Below are 24,411 nucleotides of genomic sequence, written 5' to 3' on the forward strand. Positions count from 1 at the left end.
ATTAACAGTAAACTTGGTAGTTGTCATTGGCATAACTTTGACAAATTTTGAAGATACTATACAGTGTAAAAATAACAATTGAATTAAATAACTACAAATTTATCAATAATGAATTTAAAAGAAAGTAAAAAAATAAAATAAAAATAAAGTAACAACGTCATATAGTAAGTAAGTGTGTATTTGGTTGTAATACATGTAACTACAGAGCGACTTTTTTTTACTTGCAGATCTAAGCGGCGTCGAATTTTCAAGTTATTGAATTTATATTAATTGTATTTCAAATATTATATATGATTATTATTATAAAATAAAAACTTATCTTATTTAATTTGAGTATTCCTCTAACCACACGTTCTGTAGTTGTAATGTGAGAAAATTTACATTTCATCGAATACACACTTTATTAAGGAAATTAAGAAAAATATCGCCTAGATGTCGTAAATCGACCAAAAAGTACTTAAGTACCTACTTATGTCAAAAAGTTTTCATCGTTTTATAAGGAGTATGCGTTCGGTCCATCTGATGATAATTGATCACCACCTCCTATCTCACTTACATACCAAAAGGGGTCACGGAGCGTTGCTGGTTTCAGGTACGTGTATTTGAAAGAAAGAAAGAAAAACATTTATTTCAAAAAACACTCACAGGCTACACTTAATGTAAAAAGATAAAAGTACAAGACAACCCAAAAAGAACCTAATTAAATAGTTTTTTTTATGAAAATATAGGTACAATATAAATACGAGACGAGCAGGACGTTCAGCTCATGGTAGTTGATGCACCCTGCCCATTACAATGCAGTGCCGCTCAGGATTCTTGAAAAAACCCAAAAATTCTGAGCGGCACTACAACTGCGCTCGTCACCTTGAGACTTAAGATGTTATTAACTTAAGTCTCATTTGCCCAGTAATTTCTCTTGCTACGGCTCCCTTCATACCGAAACACAGTAATGTTTTACACTTAACTGTTTCACGGCAGAAAAAGGCGCCGTTATGGCTATGAAGCCACCCACTGGTGACAAAATAGTAATTGATTTAATATTAGAGAGTTCCTATGCAGTGCAGGAAATGGGTCACCGACTCAGGATTATCTGTGACACGGCCGTAGCTATGAAACAGCACTGATTTTCAGCGGTGCCCTAATATATTTTGCTATTAGAAACTTGTGTCTTCTATCGAGTCCTCAGATTCCTCAGGTCGCGGAATGGTGTAAAATGTACCATGTCCAATTTAACCCCAGAAGACTCGTCTACTGATAAAAAAGTCCCATTTGTCGCATCAATGCTCTTTGACAACACCTCCCTTAAAGCCTCGCCCAGTATCGGAATACTAGATCTCGAAATATTGAATGCCAAATTGCTTTCGAAGAAGCTGGGCATCATAAATAGAGCACGGCAACACTTTCTAGTGTTCTACAATGCACAGGTCCGGCCACATATGAAGTATTGTTGTCATCTCTGGTCTGGCGCACCCAGTATCAGATCGATCCATTTGACTGCGTGCAACGCAGAGCTGCTCGAATTGGCGGGTACCCAGTGCTCTGTGAACGGCTTGATCACCTGGCGTTGCGTAGAGACGTCGCTTCATTGTGTGTCTCTGAAGAGAACTTGGATGAACATTTGTAGACAAATCTCCATCCAAATAATCGATTAACAAGAAGGGGCAGAGATGCTTCTTCTTAATCGATTCTTTTTTTTAGTGTAACTGATTCATACATTGCCGGCTGTGCCCCCGAGCCCCGTAAAGAACCACTCTCTCACAGAAAACCAGCGCCAAGTGGTCGTGTTTCGTTTGGTCAGTGAGGGTCCCGGAGGCCCACTCCCTTTTCCTACCCCAGAGCACCGTAGGCCCACTAACTAACTTTCCTTCACCACACCCCCTTTCCTAAAGGTCCAGTAACCCATCTGCAAGCCCAAGGGCCATTTTCTAGGTGATCACTTTACATCAGGAAAGACCTCCTCCCCGTTTGCCCTCTTTAAAAAAAAAAGACATTATTTCTATTCAAATAGTACGTATTTGAAAAAATAGAACCCTATTATAAGAAATACTCAATTCAAACCACGATCAAATGCCCAATGGCAAGAATTCATTAACATTTTTTTTTGTATTATGACTTGTTAATTAAATTTAAGAAAACACACTTGATTTTAATAATAAATATTTTCAGCAAAATTATAGTGTTTTACTTTTCTTTAACACAATCATATTTAAGACTTGCTTCTACCCGCGACTTCGTCCGCGTTGTATAGTTACTTTGGGCAATTTTTTTTTATCTTTTTGGATACTTTGCAAATAATACACATACAAACTGCTCTTTCCGCTGCTGGCAGTGCTCTACTATGATACAGCGCACATCCCCTGTCATTGTGGATTGTCTCTTTAATAGTATTCCCTGTGATTTAATCTCCTATACAATTTTTTATTGTTTTATCTTCGATAGTGACGAATTTCTATACAAACTGCCATCCCCTATTTCAACCCCTCCATTTATTTTTTCGCAGAAAAAAGGTAGCTTATGCCCTTTTTTAAGCTCTAGTCTATCTCTAAACTAAATTTTATCAAAATCGGTTAGGTGGCTTAAGCGTGAAAGCGTAACAAACAAACTTACATTTACATTATTAATAATATTATAAAAGAGATGATGTCGGGAAAACAATATAACTAAAACTAAAAGTGGCTTAATTCATACTTTTGTATTTGTCAGTTAATAATGAGTTCTTGCAGTGAACGATATATCAAATTGAAATCAAAGTTCCAGTATATAGATTGGATTCAAAAGGTGCGTTGGTGAAGTTGTAACCATTGCGAATGTTGTTCTATAATCTCCAATAACACTACTCTATAATATATCAAAATATAATCAAAGTTCGCAGGAACGTGCGCGAAGTAATTTACGCAATGTACAAGAGATTAAACTCACAAAAACTTTACACGATTAACATAAAATGGTAATTTATTAGGAATGAGATAAATTATTCTTCTTGACATTCGATCTAATGCCGTTACATAATTTTTGGCACCTTGAATTTTACTGAAAGTAGGCTCGCTATTTAAACACGAAATTTTGAAATTTTTATCCACAATACTGGTCGTAGATAAAATATGCTGACAATATTTTCATTCTTTTAATGAATGAATGATCGGGTTACAACACGACAAAATTGGACCACTTAAACCTACGTACACTTGGAATAATGAAGACCAATGACTATAGCTATCAACGCAATCCAAAAGAAAGTATTCATTTCATTACCACAAGGTATCATTAGTACATCCAATTATCCAAATGTAAAGAGTTATCTTAATTATTAATTCCGCTAAGATCAAGTCTTAAACCAATTTGACACGTGTGCCAATTCTGCACGACGCATCCTCAGGAGACGTTGACTCGCTGAATTCTGCAATTTGCCATGATGCTGAAATTTTGTTTTTTACGATTGTGATAAGAAAAAGGCACTACCGTTTTTTACTTTGAGCCTGGGCTATTTTTATCCGCGTACAAACTATTCAGTGCAAAATATTGAATATTACGTAAGCTTATTTCATTAGATTTGAAGCCGTAACTACACATCCATTTATGCAGAAACTTTTAAGATCTACCGAAAATCTGCGATTACGAAACTAAGCTGAATAATTAAGCATATTATAGTCATAATCTATCTATTTTCTTTATTATTCACTGGGCTTAACTACAAACCAATTTTTATCAAATTCATTGAAGCCATTGACGAGCTATAAAAGGACATAATATAAATATAAACACTGACTGACAAGAATTTTAGAAGTCTTAGATTTATTGTTGTTATTAAACGACATAAGACAGAAGTTAGAGATTTATACAGTGGTAAAGTTAGACATAACTGTCGAAAACTTACACTAAAAATTTTTTTTTATCTGATTACCGTAGCAATTCCGCAGTAGTTGAAGTAGCAGTGCTTATTGTGATTATATAGACACTAATTAAATAACAGCCGCATTAAGCATCATAAAATTTTAATTTGTATTTATTTAGATAATTATTAATGTAAATTATAAGGAAATATTAATTTGTTGTTTTACTATTCATTATTTTATGCATATCTGCAGCTGCGCCTCCCTCAGTTGCTGCTTCTATGATATCATGGAACATTTCACTGAAAGTAAATAAAAAAAATATGAAATATATTAATTTAAATTGTGTTTACATAATATATCTTACAATATAACAATAATTTGAGTAGTTTTTTACTCCTAGGTTTGATACGATACTTTTTTTACTACCAAAACTGAAGCAGACAATTTCAAAGTTCAATGATTACAAAGCTCCATTATTTATTACCTTTGAAGATGCGGCTGTGTTTGCATTATTAGTAGAAGCTGTGGCATCATCGTTAGCATCACTAGAGCCTGCTGTAGTTGTTGCAAATGTGTTATCTGTTGCATCACCAGCTGATGATATATCTACATATTCAAGAGAAAGTCCAATCAAATTTCAATTATGTTCATACCAATAAGAAATATGAAATAATTTTGCTAAATTATTTTAAAACTTAGTTCATTACAATTTGATCTTAAGCTAGTAGTAGTACCTTCTAAACAAGAGCAATTGCTTGCATCGTCATTAGAGTTTGTGTCATCTACGCTTTCTGTCACCGCTGTGGTATCATCACCTGAACCTGTACCGGTTGTTACACTGGTAGACTCATCAGCAGCCCGCTTTACTGGAAATTAAAGAAGGAAACGCTTTTAAGAATCTGTTTTTAAAAGCGTAATAGCAAAATACTTTATGCTGAATCAATTTGTAATTAATTAATAATACTGAAATACTTCAGCTGACGAACTCCACACACCAAATTTCCTATACTTTCATAAATAGATTGAAGTTCAAAATTAATCATTACTTTTATAATTTATGAAGTGGTAGTTTCTGCATCAGCAGTAGAGGCTATGTCATCTACACTTTCATTTGTGCTATCATCATCAGCATTACCTAAGCCTGTATCAGTGGCTGCAAATGTGATGCCTGTTATATCGCCAGCTGATGTAGTATCTTCTACTTCAGCAGCGCGCTTAACTGAAATTATTGCATAAGGGTCTTCTTTATATATTTCGCATCTTATTTATAAGAACAATGACGTTCTATACATATGGACATATCATTGGCAGTCTGATAACGGAACGGCAAAAGTGTGCTTATACACAATGTAAGCACACTTTTCTCCTTAGTCATGTGTCAACTGCGTGTCAATCAACAAGCCTATGTGTGCTATACAAAGTCCTTAAATAATACATTAACTGATCTAACTTATGATCTGTAAGGTTATTTTATTTATATAAGATTGATATGCAAAAAGCGTAAGAAATTTAATAAAAACGAATATTTTTTTTATTAAATATGGTACAATTATTGAAAGTCCACAGACAAGAACCGCTTGTCAGAATGAGACAGATGAAAGGACACAGCCAGAAATGAAAACAATAGAGTCGCCGAACCGACTTCAGAAAGGTGGAGGATTTCAATTCGTCGGTATGCTGTTTTTATGTTTGTTACCTCAGAACTTTCGACTGGGTGAACCGATTTTGATAATTATTTTTTTATTTGAATGCTGGTGCTTCCATGTTCTATGTTACTAGAATTAGATTTATTAATTAGATTGTATAAAAATACGCAATTATTTTTCTACTTTTGAGTGTATATTATATCTATTGTTTTGGAATAGTGTTTTTGAAGTTGGTTGTTTTTTGTTAATTTTTTTTAAAGGCCTAGTGAACAATGATTAGCAATATTGTTTTTCATGTTGTTAATAATTGATACTTATTTACACCGAAAATATGTAAAAGCTAATATTTTTCAGTTTTACCGAACACGAGATAATGAAAGAAGATTGGCACCAGTTGGTAGCAAGAGATGTGAAGAAATCTACAAACTAAATAAGCATATTTATATTTCACCACTAAAGTATTTATGTTTTTTGGATTTAACTACATTTTAAATTTGACAAAAGCTATCATACAAACAAATGTTGAAGTCCGCTTTTCTTATGGAATAGGAGGACAAACGGGCGTACGGGTCACCTGTTCTTTAGTGATCACCGCCGCCCACAATCTCTTGCAATACCAGAGGAAACACAGGAGCGTTGCCGGCCATTAAGGAAGGTGTACGCGCTTTATTTGAAGATACCCATGTCGTATCGTCCCGGAAACACCACACAAGATAGATCATTCCACAGCTTTGTGGTACGTGGAAGAAAGCTCCTTGAAAACCGCACTGTGGAGGACCGCCACACATCCAGATGGTGGGGATGATATCCTAAGTTGTGGCGTGTCGTGCGAAGGTGGAATTCGGCGGCAGAAATCAGGTTAAACAGCTCTTCGGAACACTCCCCGTGATAAAATCGGTAGAAGACACACAATGAAGCGACATCTCTACGCAACGCCAAGTGATCCAGCCGTTCACAGAGCATTGGGTACCCGACAATTCGAGCTGCTCTACGTTGCACGCGGTCAAATGGATAAATCTCATACTGGAGTGCGCCAGCTAGTGATGACAGCAATACTCCATGTGTGGCCGGACCTGCGCTTTGTAGAGCGCTAGAATGTGGGCCGGCTTTAAGTATTGCCGTGCTCTATTAATGACGCCCAGTTTCTTCGAAGCCAATTTGGCTTTGCCCTCCAGATGGCCACGAAATTAGCAATCACTCGAGATTTCGAGACCCAGTATTCCGATACTCAGCGAGGCTTTAAGGGAAGTGTTGTCGAAGAGCGGTGATACGACAAATGGGTTTTTTTAGTGATAAACGCGCAAACTTCTGGGGCTTAAATTGGACAAGGTTCAATTTACCCCATTCCGCGACCTTCTCGAGAGAGGACTCGATAGAAGACTCAAGTTTCTCCCGGCACTGGTCGACGATTCCCCGAGAGAGACCTGCATGGCCCGTGTATACGGCATCACCAGTGCTGTCGTCTGCATAGCAATGTATGTTGGAGGTGTCCAACATACCATCGATATGCAGAAGAAACAGCGTGGTAGATAACTCACAGCCTTGAGGCACTCCAGTATTCACGGGCTTCGGGTTCGAGCAATATCCGCTTACACGGTAATACCAAAAAGATACCCTGGAAAAGATGTCTAAGTCTAAAAGACAAATTTAATTTAATTCAAGGAACTCAACATTTAAATAACCAGTTTAACTTATTATTTTATGTTAGTAAATATATTAAGTTTGAGTATTAGTTTTTCTCATTAAAGTTTACCTTAACTTATTAAATCCAAATCCCTTTAGAACGTAAAGAAGTAACAAATATAAACATAAGCCAATAAATAAACATACAAACTTTCCCCTTTATAATATGAGTGTAATTTTTGATTAAAAACGTAAAAAACCTCCGACTGAACAGATCTTGATCGAAAAATGGGACAAACTGACGAACGTAAAACTTATAGCAACCCACTTATTCGTCTGGATTTAAAAAAAAAACCTAACTGCTACTCCACTGATGTCACTGTCCAAATCGGGTTCTTAATTCAAAATGCGCACCTGAAATTGAAATAGTGTTTACATTGCTGCCTATTGACCAATAATATTTTAAACAACTGGAGTAAACGCAGTGTCGTTTGTGGCATGTGCCATATTTCGGCTTTGATTTTGTATGAGGTGCATTCTCTATAGGTATAGAACGTCATTGGTGTCATTTATGGCATGTGCCATGTTTCGGCTTTGATATTGTATGAGGTGCATTGTCGATATGTATTATGCGTAGAACGTCATTGATTTAAACGAAAAATCACAAAAGTTAACGTGCATCAATACTCATCGCGGGATTTTTATTTCACCCAATTAGTGTTTGGCTTGTCAAGCGCACCAGCCATTTTCCAACGCGCAATGGATTGTTTGCTTTCGGGAATTGACAGAATCATCTTTCTGTTGGACGATATTTTGATAACGGGCTCGAATAGACACCAACACAAAGAAGGACTCACTACGGTCTAACAACGCTTAGATGATGCGGGTTTAACGGTACACATGAGTAAATGTGCATTTTTTAAAGATGAAATTTCATATCTAGGTGACGTAATAGATAAACATGGAGTTAGGAAATCACCTGATAAAGTCAAAGCAATTTTCCAAGCTCCAAAGCCGACAAACGTAACACAGTTAGAGTCGTTTCTGGGTCTAACGAATTATTACCGGAACTTCGTGCCGGACGCGTCATCTGTATTAAGTCCATTATATAGTTTATTAACTAAAAATACAAAGTGGGAATGGACTCATAAGCACAGTGATGCATTTATCCGAATAAAAAACATTTTAGCGTCCGATAGAACCTTGGCACATTTCGACCCAAACGCTAAGTTAATATTAACGGTAGACGCGTCACCGACTGGATTAGGTGCAGTACTATCGCAAATAGGTCCGGGGGTTTGGAAAGGCCCATTTCGTACGCTTTCCAAACGTTATTGCCAGCAGAAAAAAACTACGCACTGATCCGAAAGGAATTTTTGGAGTTAAACGGTTCCATTAATACCTGTATGGCCGGTCTCAGCCTTTCTTTTTTCATTATTTCAATAAACCCCTATTGACTATTTTTGGGCTCTATAAAGGCATCCCCGAAGTGTCCGCTAATCGCCTACAAAGGTACGCTAAATTTCTAGCCGAATATATTAGTAGTAAACAAAACTGTGCAGACTACTTATCTCGTGCATACGGAGGCGAGAACGAGACAAATGCGGCGGAAGAGAGCACGGAATTCGAGGACCGCGCCGCCTACGTGAATTTCGAACAGACGGCGATCTCCCTGTCACGTTAAACGATTTGCGCCATGAAACATCTCGCGACACTAACCTGACTAATATAAACCATTATGTGTTAAACGGTTGGCCTAGGAAGGTTAGTGACGCAGAATTAAAACCATTTATTAATTGTAGGACTCAGTTATCATATGAAACCGGTATTTTAATGCGGGGACATAAAGTAGTTATTCCTTTGACTTTGCAAGAAAATGTGTGTAAGGGATTGCATAGTTCGCATTTCGGCGTCGTAAAGATGAAGGCAGAGGCTCGCAATCGGTTGTGGTTCCCCGGCGTGGACGCGGCGCTGGAACGAATGGCGGGCGCCTGCGCCGTGTGCACGCCCCTCTCGCGCCTTGGCCGCTGCCGCCACAGCCGTTTTACCGAATTCACATAGATTTCTTGGGCCCGTTTCACGATTACATGTTTTAATTACTGTGGATGCATACAGTAAATGGGTTGAGTGTTATAATATTTCCTCAGCCCATAACTCAAAGGCAGTCGTAAGTAAGTTACACGATTTTATGTCGCGGTTCGGTATTCCACACACTTTAGTGAGTGACAATGGCACATCGTTTACATCATTGGAATTCAAGGAATTCTGTAACCTTAACGGTATCTAACATTTGTTATCGCCTATATATCACCCGAGCTGTAACAAATTAACGAGTCATGATAAATTTGCGAAATTTTTATTCGATTACAGGACCTCTAAAAATAGTAGCACTGATAAGTCACCTGCGGAGTTAGTGATTGGGCGTTCGCTGCGCTCACGGCTAGATTTATTAAACCCTATCACGACGTCCACAGATCTAACGCAAACGATCTTGTCTGGATAACCAAGAACATTAATAACACCAAAGTTTGTTGGCTCAAAGGGATAATAAGAAAGAAAATCGGAAAGCTTATGTATGCTGTATATGTGCCGCAATTAAGAGATGGGGTCACCACGCATATGGATCAGATAAGAAGAGGATTGTTTTCAACGGAAGTGTTGACAAACAAGGATGACCAGGACTGGGACCCAGACGTGATACAGGATGTGGCGTCACTTACTACCACTCACTCTGAGCCTGTTACACAACCGGTGGAGGAAGGAGAGGGGACAATGGTTCCACAGACATCTGCGACGTCGCCAGGCATACTGGCCTGGCCGCAGCGGCGAAGGGCAATTAGCCCAATTTTCTCAACGCCAATGATACAGATGACGAACCAACAGACTAACCGTAGATTAAGAGTATTGTCATAGGTTGTTGCGAATGCGCACCTAATAGTTTGAATGTGTGCGCGGGCTGCGTCCCGCGCGTTGCCTCCCCTATTAGCTATTAGGCTATTACAAATAACTCAGTGGCAATCGACTAACGAGCTTGATTGACTAATTTCTAAGCAACTGACATCGAGTTGTATATCACAAAAAATATTAAAATACTATTTCTATTGTCTCCTTACTTTAAGTGACAAATAAACTGAGTTTCTAAATTCATAATAACGGACACTATTATGTTTTACTATTTCACAATTTTAATAGGTAGAGATAGCCTATTAGATCATTACCTCTTGAAGAGGTGCTTGTTTCTGCATCAGCAGTAGAGGCTGTGTCATCTACACTTTCATTCGTGCTATCATCATCAGCATCCTCTAAGCCTGCCTCAGTTGCAAATGTGATGTCTGTTGTATCGCCGGCTGATGTAGTATCTTCTCCTTCAGCAGCGCGCTTTACTGAAATTATTGCATTAGGGTTTTTGCATCTTATTTAGACGACGTACAATAAGTTTCAAATAAGGACTAGTTTCTAAGCAATTGACATCGAGTTGTATATCACATAAAAGTATTGAAATACTATTTCAGTATTCTCCTTAATTTTAGTAACAAGTAAACTGTGTTTCTAAATTCATAATTACGGACACTATTATATTTTACTGTTTCACAATTATAGTTAGAGGGAGCCTATTAGATCATTACCTCTTGAAGAGGTGCGAGCTTCTGCATCAGCAGTAGAGGTTGTGTCATCTACACTTTCATTCGTGCTATCATCATCAGCATCCTCTAAGCTTGCCTCAGTTGCAAATGTGATATCTGTTGTATCGCCGGCTGATGTAGTATCTTCTACTTCAGCAGCGCGCTTTACTGAAATTATTGCATTAGGGTTTTGGCATCTTATTTAGACGACGTACAAACAGTTTCAAATAAGGACTAGTTTCTAAGCAAATCACTTAAATTAAATACAAGTTTAGGTGTCTTCTTACTTTTATTTATAAGTGAACTGAAGTTCAAAATACATAGTTTCGGAAACTATTTTATTTTACTGTTACTCAATAATTGTTTAAGATGTTTGTGCTACCTGCTGATAACAGCAGAAACTATTTCCGTGCAGTTACTGCAAGATTATTTTTTGTATTTACTATAGTTATTAACAATTGTATTTATTTTATCCTACATATTAAGATTCCTAATTAATTGAAATATTGCGTTATTGTGATTAAGGGATTTATAATATTATTGATAAGGTATTTGTTAATTTAATAAAATAATGTTTGTTATTTATTTTCTTATTATATATATATATTTTATTATTACCTTTGTTGTTCAGGCATCTTTGAAAGCTCTGTAAAATTACAATAACACATTCTTAATTACTTAAATTATGAAAACTGTAGACTCAATTATTTACCAATCTATTAAAAATTATTTTAGGAACCAATTCCGTTTTGTTTAAAACTTTAACTTGAAATTAAAGTAAACAGAATACGTGGTGAATATGAATCAACAATAATTCGAATTTAATATTTTTCAATAATGTAAGAAAATAGAAAATAAAGGTATAGAGCACCTTTTATTTGTTGTAAAAAAATATAATACTCAATCATATATTATATTACAATATAAGCGTATATTTCTTAACTATTGATACTTACGCTTCCAACGAACAGAGCTATGATTAATAGGACACAAACATACTTCATATTGATGTCTGAGTGATGACAATATGAGTAAACGTGTCTTCCAATGAGCATATATATATGCAATAATCCATCAAAAAAGCTATGGATACTTCGAATTCCAATCTAGACTAAAAACATATTCCAATAGAATAAATAGAAAAACAAATTACCTGATAAAAATAAATATGTTATTAATGTTGAAAACGGAAAAAGTAAATTACTATGACAAATTACTGATATTGTTTGAAAAGGTACTAAAACACTATTTGTGATAATGAGGCCTAATGCTTGTTGGTAACGAAATGCTTTTTTGGAAATCGGTGGCAGGAATAATTCTTAACACTAACAGGAATAATTAACACGATAACTTCATGGTGAGTGTAGGAAAATAAAAGAATACTGTATATCCTCTGCCAGAGAAGAGAAAAAAAAACCTGGACGCAATAAGTAATGAGATAGCTGGCTGGCTAGCTAAGTATGGAGCCTCATCTCCTTTCATAGGCCCAGATCTCTTTTGTGGAGCCGGTAAACCTCTTATATTTGATTCCTCAGGACATTGCCCTAAGGAATTTAGAAATACTGAAATCTTAACCTGTATAGATCGAAGTCCCTAAATGTTACAAAATTTCACAGCTATAAATGTAGAGGGGGGTGGTTTGAGGCTTTGATTCAGCCCATGTTTGCCCCCTCCAGAGTTCGCGGCGCAGCCAGGTCATCCACCATTAGGAAAAAATCGTTATTGTGGACATCCAGGGATGCATTCTCCAGGACTACTAAGTCCGGCAACGTTCTAGAGTTTACACAATGAAATAATGATATTTATTCAGCACTTGGGTATTTACATACACTTGTAGTTGTAAAAAATTATAAACAAGTTTAAATTCAAATTGAATTACTAATTATATTATTGTAATACGTGCTGTCATTTGAATCTGAGGGGCGTTTACGTCGGTTTTTAGTGGGAGAGCGGTGTTTCTCCGGGCGTGCGGCTCGAATTCGGTTGTGTCGAACGCAACATGAAACTACCACACAAAAATGTATTTTTATTATTCCCAATAATACGACAATATGTCCCAATACATGAGGTTATTATATAATTGAAAATTATTTATTGCAATAAATACGAAAATATATATACATACAACATTAGTGTTGAATTTTTCTTCTTCATTATAAAAACAAAAAATAAATTAAAATATCAGAAAAAAGACACTAGCTAATTATTTTATCGATAGCGGGAATATAACAGTTGTTTTATTGGCATAATGCTTTTAATGTGATGAATAATAAACCCATTTATAGGGTGAGTCATGCTGCCGTCAAATCATGCCAACAGCACGAAAGGACCAGACCCGTCCGAATAAAGTACGACACTCAGTCAGATAATGCTTCGCATAGGTTAGTGTTGAGGACCGAAGCCTCTTTCGGAACGTCCGATCATTAGCTGGTCCGGAGTGTGGACCACGTCGCAAACAGTCGTACGGGTCACCTGATGTGAAGTGATCACCGCCGCCCACACTCTTTTGAAACACCAGAGGAATCACAGGAGCGTTGCCGGCCTTTTAGAAAAGGTACCCATGTCGTGTCATGCTGGAGACAACGCACAAGAAAGTTCATTCTACACTTGTTGTAAGTTGAAGAAAACTTCTTGAAAACTGCACTGGAGAGGACACCATCCACTCCACACATCCAAATGGTGGGTATTATATTTTTAGGCATTCGAGATGAAATTGAAATTGAAGAAACTTAAACGACTATGTAAAATACGTTATATTTTAGAAAGAACTTAAACAAAAGCAAAAATTAATTAATTAATCAAATTCATAATTAGTAATCGCATCCAACAAATATACAAATACAAAAAAAATTATAAAAATTATTATTATAATAGTCACTGAACTTTTATATGCCATTAGTTCTTTTCCTTAACTAGTATTAAAAGAATCATAAAGTTACGACATAAGTAACCCCAAATTATTTGAAATCCACCGTTTTGTTGAAGGTCACTGTCAATCAATTGTACCTTGGATAATTGTAACTATGAATATCATTTTGATTTTGTTCAGGATTTATGAGTTATTTTTTGTTTAATATGTTATTTAAACGAGTCAAACGGTTTTAGGAATATTTATATTTTCCGTAAATTATCCCCAACTCCTTGGCCTTGGGTTGGCTTGTACCTTGGCCATAAATCCCTTTTTTCGATTTAATTATTAAAACACTTGTAAGTATGAAATATACATTTTTGATATTTTGGTGGTGAATACTCAAATAATTGATCTTTAAAAATATGCAAAAAATCTTTTGAGTACAGTTCGTGAAGTAAAAAAATAGAATAGATATCTAAAAAACTGTCCTAGGTTTTTTTTATGAAAATAAGGGACGAGACTAGCAGGACGTTCAGCTGATGGTAATTGATGCGCCATGCCCATTACAATGGAGCTCCGTTCGGGATTCTTGAAAAACCAAAAACTTCTAAGCGGCACTACACTTGCGCTCGTCACAATTTGACATAAGATGGTCTCATTTGCCCAGTAATTTCACTAGCTACGGCGCCCTTCGGCACGAAACACAGTACTGTTTACACATTACTGCTTCTGGGTATAAATAGGCGCAGTTGTGGTACCCATAATCTAGTCGGCATCCTGTGCTATGGAGCCTCCCACTGGCGACAAAACCTACAACAAAAACAATGATCTTAAATTAAAAGATACCTAGGTAACACTGAAAATGTTTATAAAATGAAAAACGGCTTAATGTAGAAAGTTGCCAATACTTTTATTGTTTTTCGAAGTAATCTCCGTTCCTCTCTACACATCGTTGCATTCGATGGAACCACTGAGAAAAGCAGTGGGCCTATTTTTCCTTAGGAGTCTCTTCTATGGCATTTTCGTACGCTTTCACCGCATCTTCAGGGCTAGTAAAGCGAATTCCTCGAAGTTTTTCTTTAGTTCTTGGGAATAAATTAAAGTCGCAGGGCGCCAGGTCAGGACTGTATGGCGGATGACTCATTACCTCGAGACCTGCCATAGTCAAATATTCAACAGTCCGTTTTGCGGAGTGCGCAGAAGCATTGTCGTGGTGAAGGAGGATCCTGCTTCGAGGGCGCTGCTGTCGAATTTTTTCCAAGACAATAGGCTAACAGCGATTGACATACCAGTCTGCAGTAACTGTCCTTCCATCTTCTAGCACAACTGTCGCGAAATGACATTTCCGACCAAAGAATGAAGCAATTCTTTTTTCCTTGACTTCTTCCATTCAAATATAGATAATGTAAATACCTTAGTTAGCCGATCCTCGAAAGGAAACACCCACTGAGCTGATTGTCTTTTGGTTTCGGGTTCGTAGCAATATATCCAGCTTTCATCACCTGTGATGATGTCAAATATACAGCATTAGAGCCACCGCCGTTGAACTTATCTAACATTTGGCGACACCAGTCCATGCGAAGGTGTTTCTGGTGGTCGGTTAAAGTATGGGGAATCCATCTGGTACAAGGCTTCGTGAAGCCTAAATGTTCGTGTTATATTGAACTTGACTCATACCAATTGTAAATAGTGGATAGAGATGAGGCTTCATTAAGAAATGCTGATCGCAGCCTATCATAGCTTTGTTGTTGAGTAAGCCCACACCGAAAGTCATCATAAATCATTGACCAAAAATTTTCTCACGTTCGTTTCATTTTCGCGTGTTTCAGATTTGCCGCCAATACACAAAAACAAATGACAAATGAATGCAAATACTACATTAGGTTACCAAAAAGTTCTTAAATTGAAATTCAAAAAAAGTTTTCATTAGTAATGTTTCTAACTGGCCAGTTCTAAACATTTTCAGTGTTATCCACGACTATTATCGAAGTCAATATTATTGCAATCATTAAATAATGATTCATATGATTACGAACTTGATATAATGATAATGACACGTCATTTTAAATTAGATTTTTTTCCTTAATTTGCGGATTGATAACAAACAACTCGATAGAATTTTTTGTTGGTTTTCTTTTTATTTGACAGAATTTTGCAGCAGAATTAGTATATTTAAACTTTTAAATATTATAATAACATTTATATTATATTTTATTATTATTATATGACATAATATTATGATATAATGAGGTATTTACATCGATTCTTTGGAGTTACAATTTTCATCGAAATAAAATCATAAAAAACACTCGACTCGTTGTAAATATATCGTATAGCCATCTCGTCAAAAACCATTATTGCTTTAAAACTTGCTCCCATTGTACTTACGTAATGTTTTTCTTCGTTATTTTTATGGCAAGAAAGCAAATATAACTTTCTAGATGTAATGTGTTATCTATAATTAAATTCTAGTTAAAAGTATAAAAGGAAACATTTTGGATGTTTTACTTTCAGTAGTAAGTAATAATATAATTTCGAATGGTGTTAGTAGAAGAAAAGTAAAATGTCTAAAATATTTTGTTTAATTTTGATAACAACGTTGCTTGTTAACAGGGTAAGAAATTCTATACGTATATTGTAGTGGTAGTAATATTGCAATGCAATTTATAGGAACGAGACGAAGACGAGGGCCTCAATACGCCCTCGTAATGGAATCGCATTTTTCCACGAGTAAAAAATACATGGTGCTTTCAACTACACCTGCGGGGAAAAGAAGAACGAATTATTTGAATTTTAGCAATAAAGAAAGTGTAAATATTATCAAAGTCAAATAGCCTTTATTGAATTAGGCTTAAACTATACGCTCACAAACGTCACTATATTATATCATCATCGGCCGGAAGACGTCCACTGCTGGACAAAGGCCTCCCCCAAAGATTTCCACGACGATCGGTCCTGCGCTGCTCTCATCCAACGAATTCCAGCGATCTTGACCAAATCGTCAGTCCATCTTGTTGGGGCCTACCAACACTGCGTCTTCCAGTACGTGGTCGCCATTCGAGGACTTTACTGCCCCAACGGCCATCTGGCCGTCGAACTATGTGCCCTACCCACTGACATATCAGTTTCGCAATCGTTTGGACTATGTCGGTTACTTTGGTTCTCCTACGGATCTCCTCATTTCTGATTCGATCTCGCAGGGAAACTCCGAGCATAGCCCTTTCCATTGCCCTCTGAGCGACCATGAGCTTTCTCAAAAGGCCATAGTTACGACTACATCTGCGTACCGTAAGTCATCCCTGGCAACACACAATGGTTGAAAACCTTCGTCTTCAGACACTGCGGTATTTGGGACGAGAAGGTTTTACGGAGCTTCCCGAACGATGCCCATCCGAGTTGGATTCGACGAGTGACCTCTTTCTCGAAATTGGACCTGCCTAACTAAATTGTTTGTTCGAGGTAGACGTACTCGTCGACAATTTCGAGAGTACAGTTCCCAATTCTTATGGGAGTAGGTGCGACATGGACATTTGACATGATCTTCGTCTTGTCCTTGTTCATTTTGAGACCTACTTCTTGGGAATCTGTATTGAGACTGTCTCTGCCATGATTACGATATCGTCTGCGAATCGAAGGTGAGTGATGTATTCGCTGTTGATGTTGATGCCCAGTCCGTTCCAGTTCAGAAGCTTAAAGACATTTTCCAACGCAGCGGTGAACAGCTTGGGCGATATGACATCGGATTTTATCGCCCTTTTTGAAGAAAAGCACCACTATACTTCTGTGCCTGCTTGTGGCAATTTTCCCTCGAGGATCACGGAATTGAAGAGTTTCTGGTCGCAGAATTGAAGGTCTTAAGTACAGGGGTACCACCAGCTCTCAGAAACTGAGCTGTTATTCCATCATCACCCGGCGCCTTGATGTTTTTGAGCTGTTTAAGGGCAATACTAATCTCGTACAGGCTGACGTCTGGGATATCTTCGGTATGGTGTCGGGTTAATTTGGCTCTTGGGTCTTCAGCCTTGTTGGTAACAGGTGCCCGTGCGGTCGTGTATAACTGTCCGTAGAACTTCTCGACTTCCCTCAAAAGTTCGGGTTTAGACAAAACGTCCCTGCCGTCACCAGTCTTCTGCTTTGTCAGTTAGCTCTGCCCGATAGACAAATCTCGTGCGAATACTGTCACAATTAATAATTGCATCCAACAAATACAATGATTTATTAACTATAACCTGGTACCACACGCAGCACCCATACCCCTCTCACATATTTGAGGGAAGGAGACGACCCGGCACACGACGCCGCCGCAAGCAATGACATTCAGTGATCAGTGAGCATGACGAACCATGTGTGCAAATCGCATATAAATAAATCGCAGAAAAATCGTACGTCATGTGGAAAATAAATATAACAATAAAAAAAAAATTCATGAACACTGCGACAGATGTACGGAGCGTTTTTTTTTAATTTATTTGGTGGCAGGGGATGCTCCTTATAACTCCTTAGGCCAATATACGGAGCTATATATATATAAACGAATATTAATATATTGGATACTTCTCGTTAATTTTTTAAAAAGTTAATGATGTTATTTTACTCATTAGGTATCGTACTTTCGATATCAGCTTAAAGTTTTTTGATATTTGTAATAGTTACGGAATCAAGGTATAATCGTAATAGCTTAGTATCGTCATAGGTCACATTTACTAATTCTAGTAGGCTTCATAAGATACCTAATAGCTTTAACGGTAAATGTATACACTTTTATAATAAGGTTCCAGCCACTGTTCAGGCATTATCTATAAATAAATTTAAATGTTTTATAAAAAATGGCTCTGTCGTAAATCATATTACTTCACAGCTGAATATCTAAGTGATCGGACAGCCTTGGACTGTATTATGATAATTTTATAGCAATAGCAATGATAATACAATATTGTATATTTATATTAAAAAGAGCGCCAAAAAAGAATGCTGGGAGAGTTTCTTGCGCCTCTTCTTCTCTCTCATGCGCCATTTGTTTCCGAAGCGGTTGTAGTATCTAGTAAATTAGAAATAACATCAAAAAGAAGACTAAAGGAATCAATTTTGAGAAAATAAATGCCTTTTATGCCTAACGATTACACCATGCAGCTGCTATGATTAAAAAATCAATTTCAACCGCCTTAAATGTAAAAATCATCCAAAAATTATTAAAAAATTCACATCTTTTTCAGAGCTTTCAACGTTCTGCATATGGTAAGCACTTTTATTTATCCTTTCCGGTAGTACAATGTTTTTTTCATTTACTTCTTTTACAAAAGACTAATATAATAATATTATAAACAATGCACTCTCAAAGATAGTTGGTTTGAGACGAATAATCTGCACTTAAACAGTAAAAAAACAAAGTGTTTACGGTTCATTACACCAAACACAGCGGAGGTACAAACCAACGTAATTATAAATGACCAGAGATTGGAACTTGTGGACACTACGGTCTTCTTGGGTATCACGTTAGATAAAAAGCTTCAGTGGGGTCCACATATTGCCCATCTAGCAGATAGACTCAGCTCTGCGGCATATGCAGTTAGAAAGATTAGAGAGTACACGAATGTTGCGACCGCTAGATTAGTGTACTTTAGTTATTTTCACAGCATCATGACGTACGGTATTTTACTGTGGGGTCATGCTGCTGACATTGATATAGTGTTTGCTCTGCAAAAGAGAGCTGTTCGTGCTATATATCAGCTTGGTTATAGACAGTCCCTCAAAAAAAAATTAAAGAAATAAATATTATGACTGTTCATTGTCAGTACATTTATGAAAATTTAATATACGTTCACAAAAATCGTCACCTTTTTGCTCTTAATAGTGATTTTCATTATTATAACACTAGTAATAAGGGATTGCTTGTTACTAATTGTAGTAGGCTTCATAAGATACATAATAGCTTTAAGGGTAAATGTATACACTTCTATAATAAAGTCCCAGCCACTGTTCAGGCATTATCTATAAATAAATTTAAATGTTTTATAAAAAATGGGTCTGTCGTAAATCCTATTACTCCACTGCTGAATATCTAAATGATCGGACAGCCTGGGACTAGATTATGACTTCTTTATAGCGATAGAAATGACTGTACAATATTGTATATTTTTATTGAAAAGAGCGCAAAAAAAAGAATGCTGGGAGAGTTTCTTGCGCCGCTTTGTCTCTCTCAGAGCGCCATTTGTTTCCGAAGCGGTAGTAGTATATAGTAGTTATTAGAAATGACATCAAAAAGAATTCTAAAGGAATTAATTTTGAGAAAATAAATGCCTTTTATGCCTTTTTATTTTCATTTTGAATCTATATAATATATAAAAGAGTATGTATGTTTGTATGTTCCCTAATAACTCCTAAACTATTCGACCGATCTCAATGAAATCTTTTGTAATAGATTCGTTGAAACTCAAGGAAGGTTTACATATATAGTTTGTCGTGTCACGATCCCACCCACGCATTCACTCATGCATTTACAATATCTCTCGAACCGTTTATTGACAGAACAACGTCTGTCGGGTCCTCTAGTTAACAATAACGAAAATAATATTCGATTACTATGAGCAAGATATTATTAACCTTTACCTTGCGCAGTGTTTCCAAGAAAATTCGACGTTCGGACCTCCAACAAATCATGAACACATTCCTACTAAGAAGGCAAAACTTCTTTTTATCTGGTGGTGGTGAAGAATCCTGGTGGCGGTGATCACTTAATAGCCCTTACGCTCGTTTGCCCTCCTATTCCACCTTTATTTTTTTTTAAACGTTGCACGGGATGTATTACCTATCTATTTTTCTTGTCTAGGTCAACAAGGAGGACCAGGTGTAGGAGGAAGTCAACAAGGAGGATCAGGTGGACAAGGAGGTCAACAAGGAGGACCAGGTGGACAAAGAGGTCACCAAGGAGGTCCTGGGGGACATGGAGGTCGACAAGGAGGACTAGGTGGACAAGGAGGTCAACAAGGAGAACCAGGTGGCCAAGGAGGTCAACAAGGAGGACCAGGTGGACAAGGAGGCCATCAAGGAGGTCCTGGGGGACATGGAGGTCGACAAGGAGGACTAGGTGGACAAGGAGGTCAACATGGAGGTCCAAGTGGACAAGGAGGTCAACAAGGAGGTCCAAGTGGAAAAGGAGGTCAACAAGCTGGACAAGGTGGACAAGGAGGTCAATACGGAGGACAAGATGGACAAAGAGGTCCAGGTGGACAAGGAGGTCCAAATGGACAAGGAGGTCAACAAGGTGGACAAGGAGGTCAATATGGAGAACAAGGTGGACTAGGAGGTCAATACGGAGGACTAGGTGGACAAGGAGGTCCAGGTGTTCCTTCTGGTCCAGGTGGAGGAGAAGGTCAGGGGCCAGGTGAACATGGATCAGATAGACTGTCCCAACCATCACCTACAAACCAGGTCAATCCACCTAGTCATACATAATATCAACCAATTAAAGGACCGGCAGCACCGAGGCCTATTGCTTAATAAAGTCAGAAATAATTGTAAGTCAATTTAACTATTTCACACATAGACATATATCACATATTCTGAAATATATTTAGGCCTGTTATTAAAGAAAATTTATGCTCGTGATTAATATTCATTAGCAATATGAAGTCTTCTTGATGAATTACATATAAGGCAATCTCTCCAAAATAAATTGAAACAGCATCGTGTTTACGGGTCAGCTGTTTGTAAGTGATCTTCCCAGACTACACTTCAAACTCTCCTGCAACACCATGAGGAGTCACAACCGACCACAAATGTGGTTGTACGTGCCCTTTTGAAGGTACGTATTTCGTATCCTCCTGGAAACACCGCGAGAAGTGTATTCCACAGTTTGATAGTACGTGGAAAAAAGAAACATCTAGATGATAAGCATGGTAACTTTGGGGCTTTTACAAATGTTGAATTGGGCGGCACAGATCAGATCAACCAACTCTTCGTATGAAGTCTCGCCCGTTTCTCTCTCCTCATATAAGAAGAAATTTCGCTGTGCCTTTCATGTTTGATTCAGCAGGGAATATGATAACGATTATTTTAGTGACCTAGTTTGCATAGGCGATTAATGATTCTCCCGGTACAAATAACCAGTGCTGTAAGCAAACAAAATTAATGAAAAATAGAGAAGATATAAACAGCATTTGTTTTATAAGTTAAGCTTTTTATTCTATTGGTTAATATATTTTATTCTCTTTAATTTTTTTACATTTGTATTTGGAACAAAGGCAGCATGCCTATATGTATGGACTAGTAAAAAAAGAAGGACTCCGCGCCGTGTTATTAGCAAGTGAAGCACCTTTATGCTAGTGTGTGTGAGGTTACGGGGTATACCAGTTACACAATTTTTTCTCCCTTAAATAATCATATATCCACAAATACTTTTATAGTATTGTTTTTACACGTTTTCACTACGCACGACAGCATTTTTAAAATATTTTATTGCGACGCAAACTGATCTGTCACAGACGATGGCAAATCTCATAATGGCGGCCGATCGGCTTGTATTAGTGTAAGTGTATGCGTGGGGCTATGTATTTATACGTTTACCGGCTTATTTTGGTGCCTCACTTATATGTAAGGTGACATGGAGTCCTTATTTTTTTACTCGTCCGTGGCCTATAGGTACGTAAATATGACTCAACATGGCTGTGGTCGTTCCGGGCGAGTTAAAAAAAAACAGAACAACTGCACCATGTGCCTGGCATAAATCGCAACCCGCTCTTTTGCTACGTGAACATTAATTTTAATATATTTAATTTTTTCAGAAATACTTTCTAAGATCCTACATGGGCTGATCAATATTCTGAAATTGGAAGAATGACATTTAGGTCGAAAACATTCCTTAATAAAATTAATCTAAATTAAATCAAAAGCTTGTTTTAATTTTGGTTTGGTAAAAAGTAGCCAGACGAGCAAGTTGTTCATCGGATGATTAGAGATATGTCCTGTCCACTAGAATACAGTACATTCCCTGTGTCGTTAGAGGCGACTAAATTCTTTTAGAAGTGGAAGAGTCACGCTGCTGTCTTATGACGTCAGCACAATCGGGCAAGACTCGTCCGGGTTAAATACCACATTCGCACAGAATACCAGCGTGAAGTAGCAGTCTAGTGCCGCTATGTTTCGTATAGGTCAGTGTCGAGGACCGCATCCGCATCTATGCGTGTGTCTACATGTCCCATAGTGGTAACGCTGAACTGGATCATCTCCTGGGGTACGTTCAAGCGGCAATTGGCGACGTGCTTGTACAGATGCCCTCTGCTGAAATCGTTGTCGTGCGTAGTTCAACGGGCACAATGCCGAATGGCTTGAGTCACGTACCACAATCAACGCAGGGCGATCTGTACATAATTTTGCATTGGCATACGCCAGGTAATACGGTCTGTCCCAATTGGTTGAGTCACCAAGGCGGCTCCCGGATGTGGATCCATCCTTAGTAGATCTTCTGCTGACTACACATCCCGACAGTTACCAGGTCTCTGTCGACGTCCGAGAGGGGTCTCGGAATGTCGGACAATGGTCCACGCAATGGCGTGGTCAGGAGGGTAAGGCCTATCCGACGCGCACGTCGCAGAGTACCAGCGACCTGCCGCGTTTGGCACTACAAGTCAGCAGATTGGGATATGATGCGTTCCTTTTTTGCATCCTACCCTGGGGGCAAGGTTTGTTTCCCTTCGGATTATCCTAGTGAACGTTTGCCCCTGAGTTGACGCGGTGCTAACGCGTTTATTCCGGTAGTCATATACAAAAGGCGTAGTCCCTGACTCATGGAAATCAGCCCTTGTCCATCCGATCCAAAAAAAAAGGAGATAGTTCGGATGCAGCAAATTACAGGCCTATTGCTATTACCTCCCTGATCTCCAAAATCATGGAGAGCATTAACCGCCAGCTCTTGGTCTATATCTAGAGGGTCACCAGTTGATCAACGACCAACAATATGGGTTTTGATATGGTCGGTCGGCAGATGATCTTCTGGTATACCTCACACATGATGAGATGGGCGGCGGCTATTGAAAGCAAGGGGGAAGGCCTGGCAGTAAGCCTGGATATAGCAACGGTCTTTGATCGTATGGCGCAAGGCGCGTCTCTCACAACTTCCATCATTTGGGCTTCCCGAGAACTTATGCAATTGGACCTCCAGCTTCCTCACTGGGCGCAGCATACAGGTCGGTATCGACTGTTATTGCTCGAATCCCAAGCTCGTGAACGCTGGTGCCCCAAGGCTGTGTGCTCTGGCCCACACTGTTTCTTCTGCATATCAATGATATGTTGGAAACCTTCAACATACATTACTATGCAGACGACAGCACGTGATGCCATATACACGGGCTGTGCAGGTCTCTCTAGGGAAATCGTCGACCAGTGCCGGGAGAAACTTGTGTCTTCTATCGAGTCCTCTCTTGAGAAGATCGTGGAATGTGGTAAATTGAACCTCGTCCAATTTAACCCCAATAACACTCAAGTTTGCACGTTTACCAGTAAAAAAAACCATTTGTCGTATCACCGCTCTTCGACAACACTTCCCGATTGCCGATTCCGCGGACATCTGGAGGGCAAAGCCAAATTGTCTTTGAAGAAACTGGGCGTCATAAATAGAGTACGGCAGTACTTCAAGCTGGCCCACATTTTAGCGCTGTACAAATCGTAGGTTCGGCCACATATGGAGTATTGCTGTCATCTCTGATGTGGCGCACCCCAGTATCAGCTCGATCCATTTGACCACGAGCAACGCAGAGCATCTCAATTTGTTGGGGACCCAGTACTCTATGAACGGCTGGATGACTTGGCGTTGCGTAGAGACATCGCTTCATTGTGTGTCT

The 24,411-nt window shown here is 38.1% G+C and overlaps 2 protein-coding genes across 21 annotated transcripts; one reads left to right on the plus strand and one right to left on the minus strand.

Moving 5' to 3' along the window:
- Positions 1-3,975: 3,975 nt before the first annotated feature.
- Positions 3,976-11,820, minus strand: LOC126967106 (dentin sialophosphoprotein-like). Of its 5 annotated transcripts, XM_050811508.1 has the most exons (7): positions 11,682-11,819; positions 11,344-11,371; positions 10,729-10,893; positions 10,321-10,485; positions 4,568-4,699; positions 4,318-4,439; positions 3,976-4,132 (listed from the first exon to the last, which is right to left on the minus strand). In XM_050811508.1, exons 1-7 carry the CDS (start codon positions 11,778-11,780, stop codon positions 4,130-4,132), a joined length of 714 nt encoding a protein of 237 aa, XP_050667465.1. In that variant the 5' UTR covers positions 11,781-11,819; the 3' UTR covers positions 3,976-4,129. The 5 variants fall into 5 exon arrangements, 2 of the variants coding, with proteins under 2 accessions (XP_050667465.1, XP_050667466.1); XR_007729924.1 differs by lacking the exon at positions 10,321-10,485 and having other exon boundaries at positions 11,682-11,820; XR_007729923.1 differs by lacking the exon at positions 10,729-10,893 and having other exon boundaries at positions 11,682-11,818.
- A 4,255-nt stretch (positions 11,821-16,075) lies between these two features.
- LOC126967107 (ctenidin-3-like) lies at positions 16,076-22,463 on the plus strand. 16 transcript variants are annotated; one of them, XM_050811520.1, is made up of 6 exons: positions 16,076-16,190; positions 18,790-18,811; positions 20,403-20,492; positions 20,523-20,552; positions 20,583-21,090; positions 22,357-22,463. In XM_050811520.1, the coding sequence occupies exons 1-5, from the start codon at positions 16,140-16,142 to the stop codon at positions 21,026-21,028; spliced, it is 639 nt and encodes a 212-aa protein (XP_050667477.1). In that variant the 5' UTR covers positions 16,076-16,139; the 3' UTR covers positions 21,029-21,090; positions 22,357-22,463. The 16 variants fall into 16 exon arrangements, 15 of the variants coding, with proteins under 15 accessions (XP_050667477.1, XP_050667479.1, XP_050667468.1 ...); XM_050811522.1 differs by having other exon boundaries at positions 20,403-20,462; XM_050811521.1 differs by having other exon boundaries at positions 16,092-16,190; positions 20,403-20,432; positions 20,463-20,552.
- The last annotated feature ends 1,948 nt before the right edge of the window (positions 22,464-24,411 follow it).

This window comes from Leptidea sinapis, chromosome 12, assembly GCF_905404315.1.
Source record: "Leptidea sinapis chromosome 12, ilLepSina1.1, whole genome shotgun sequence".
NCBI lineage: Eukaryota > Metazoa > Arthropoda > Insecta > Lepidoptera > Pieridae > Leptidea > Leptidea sinapis.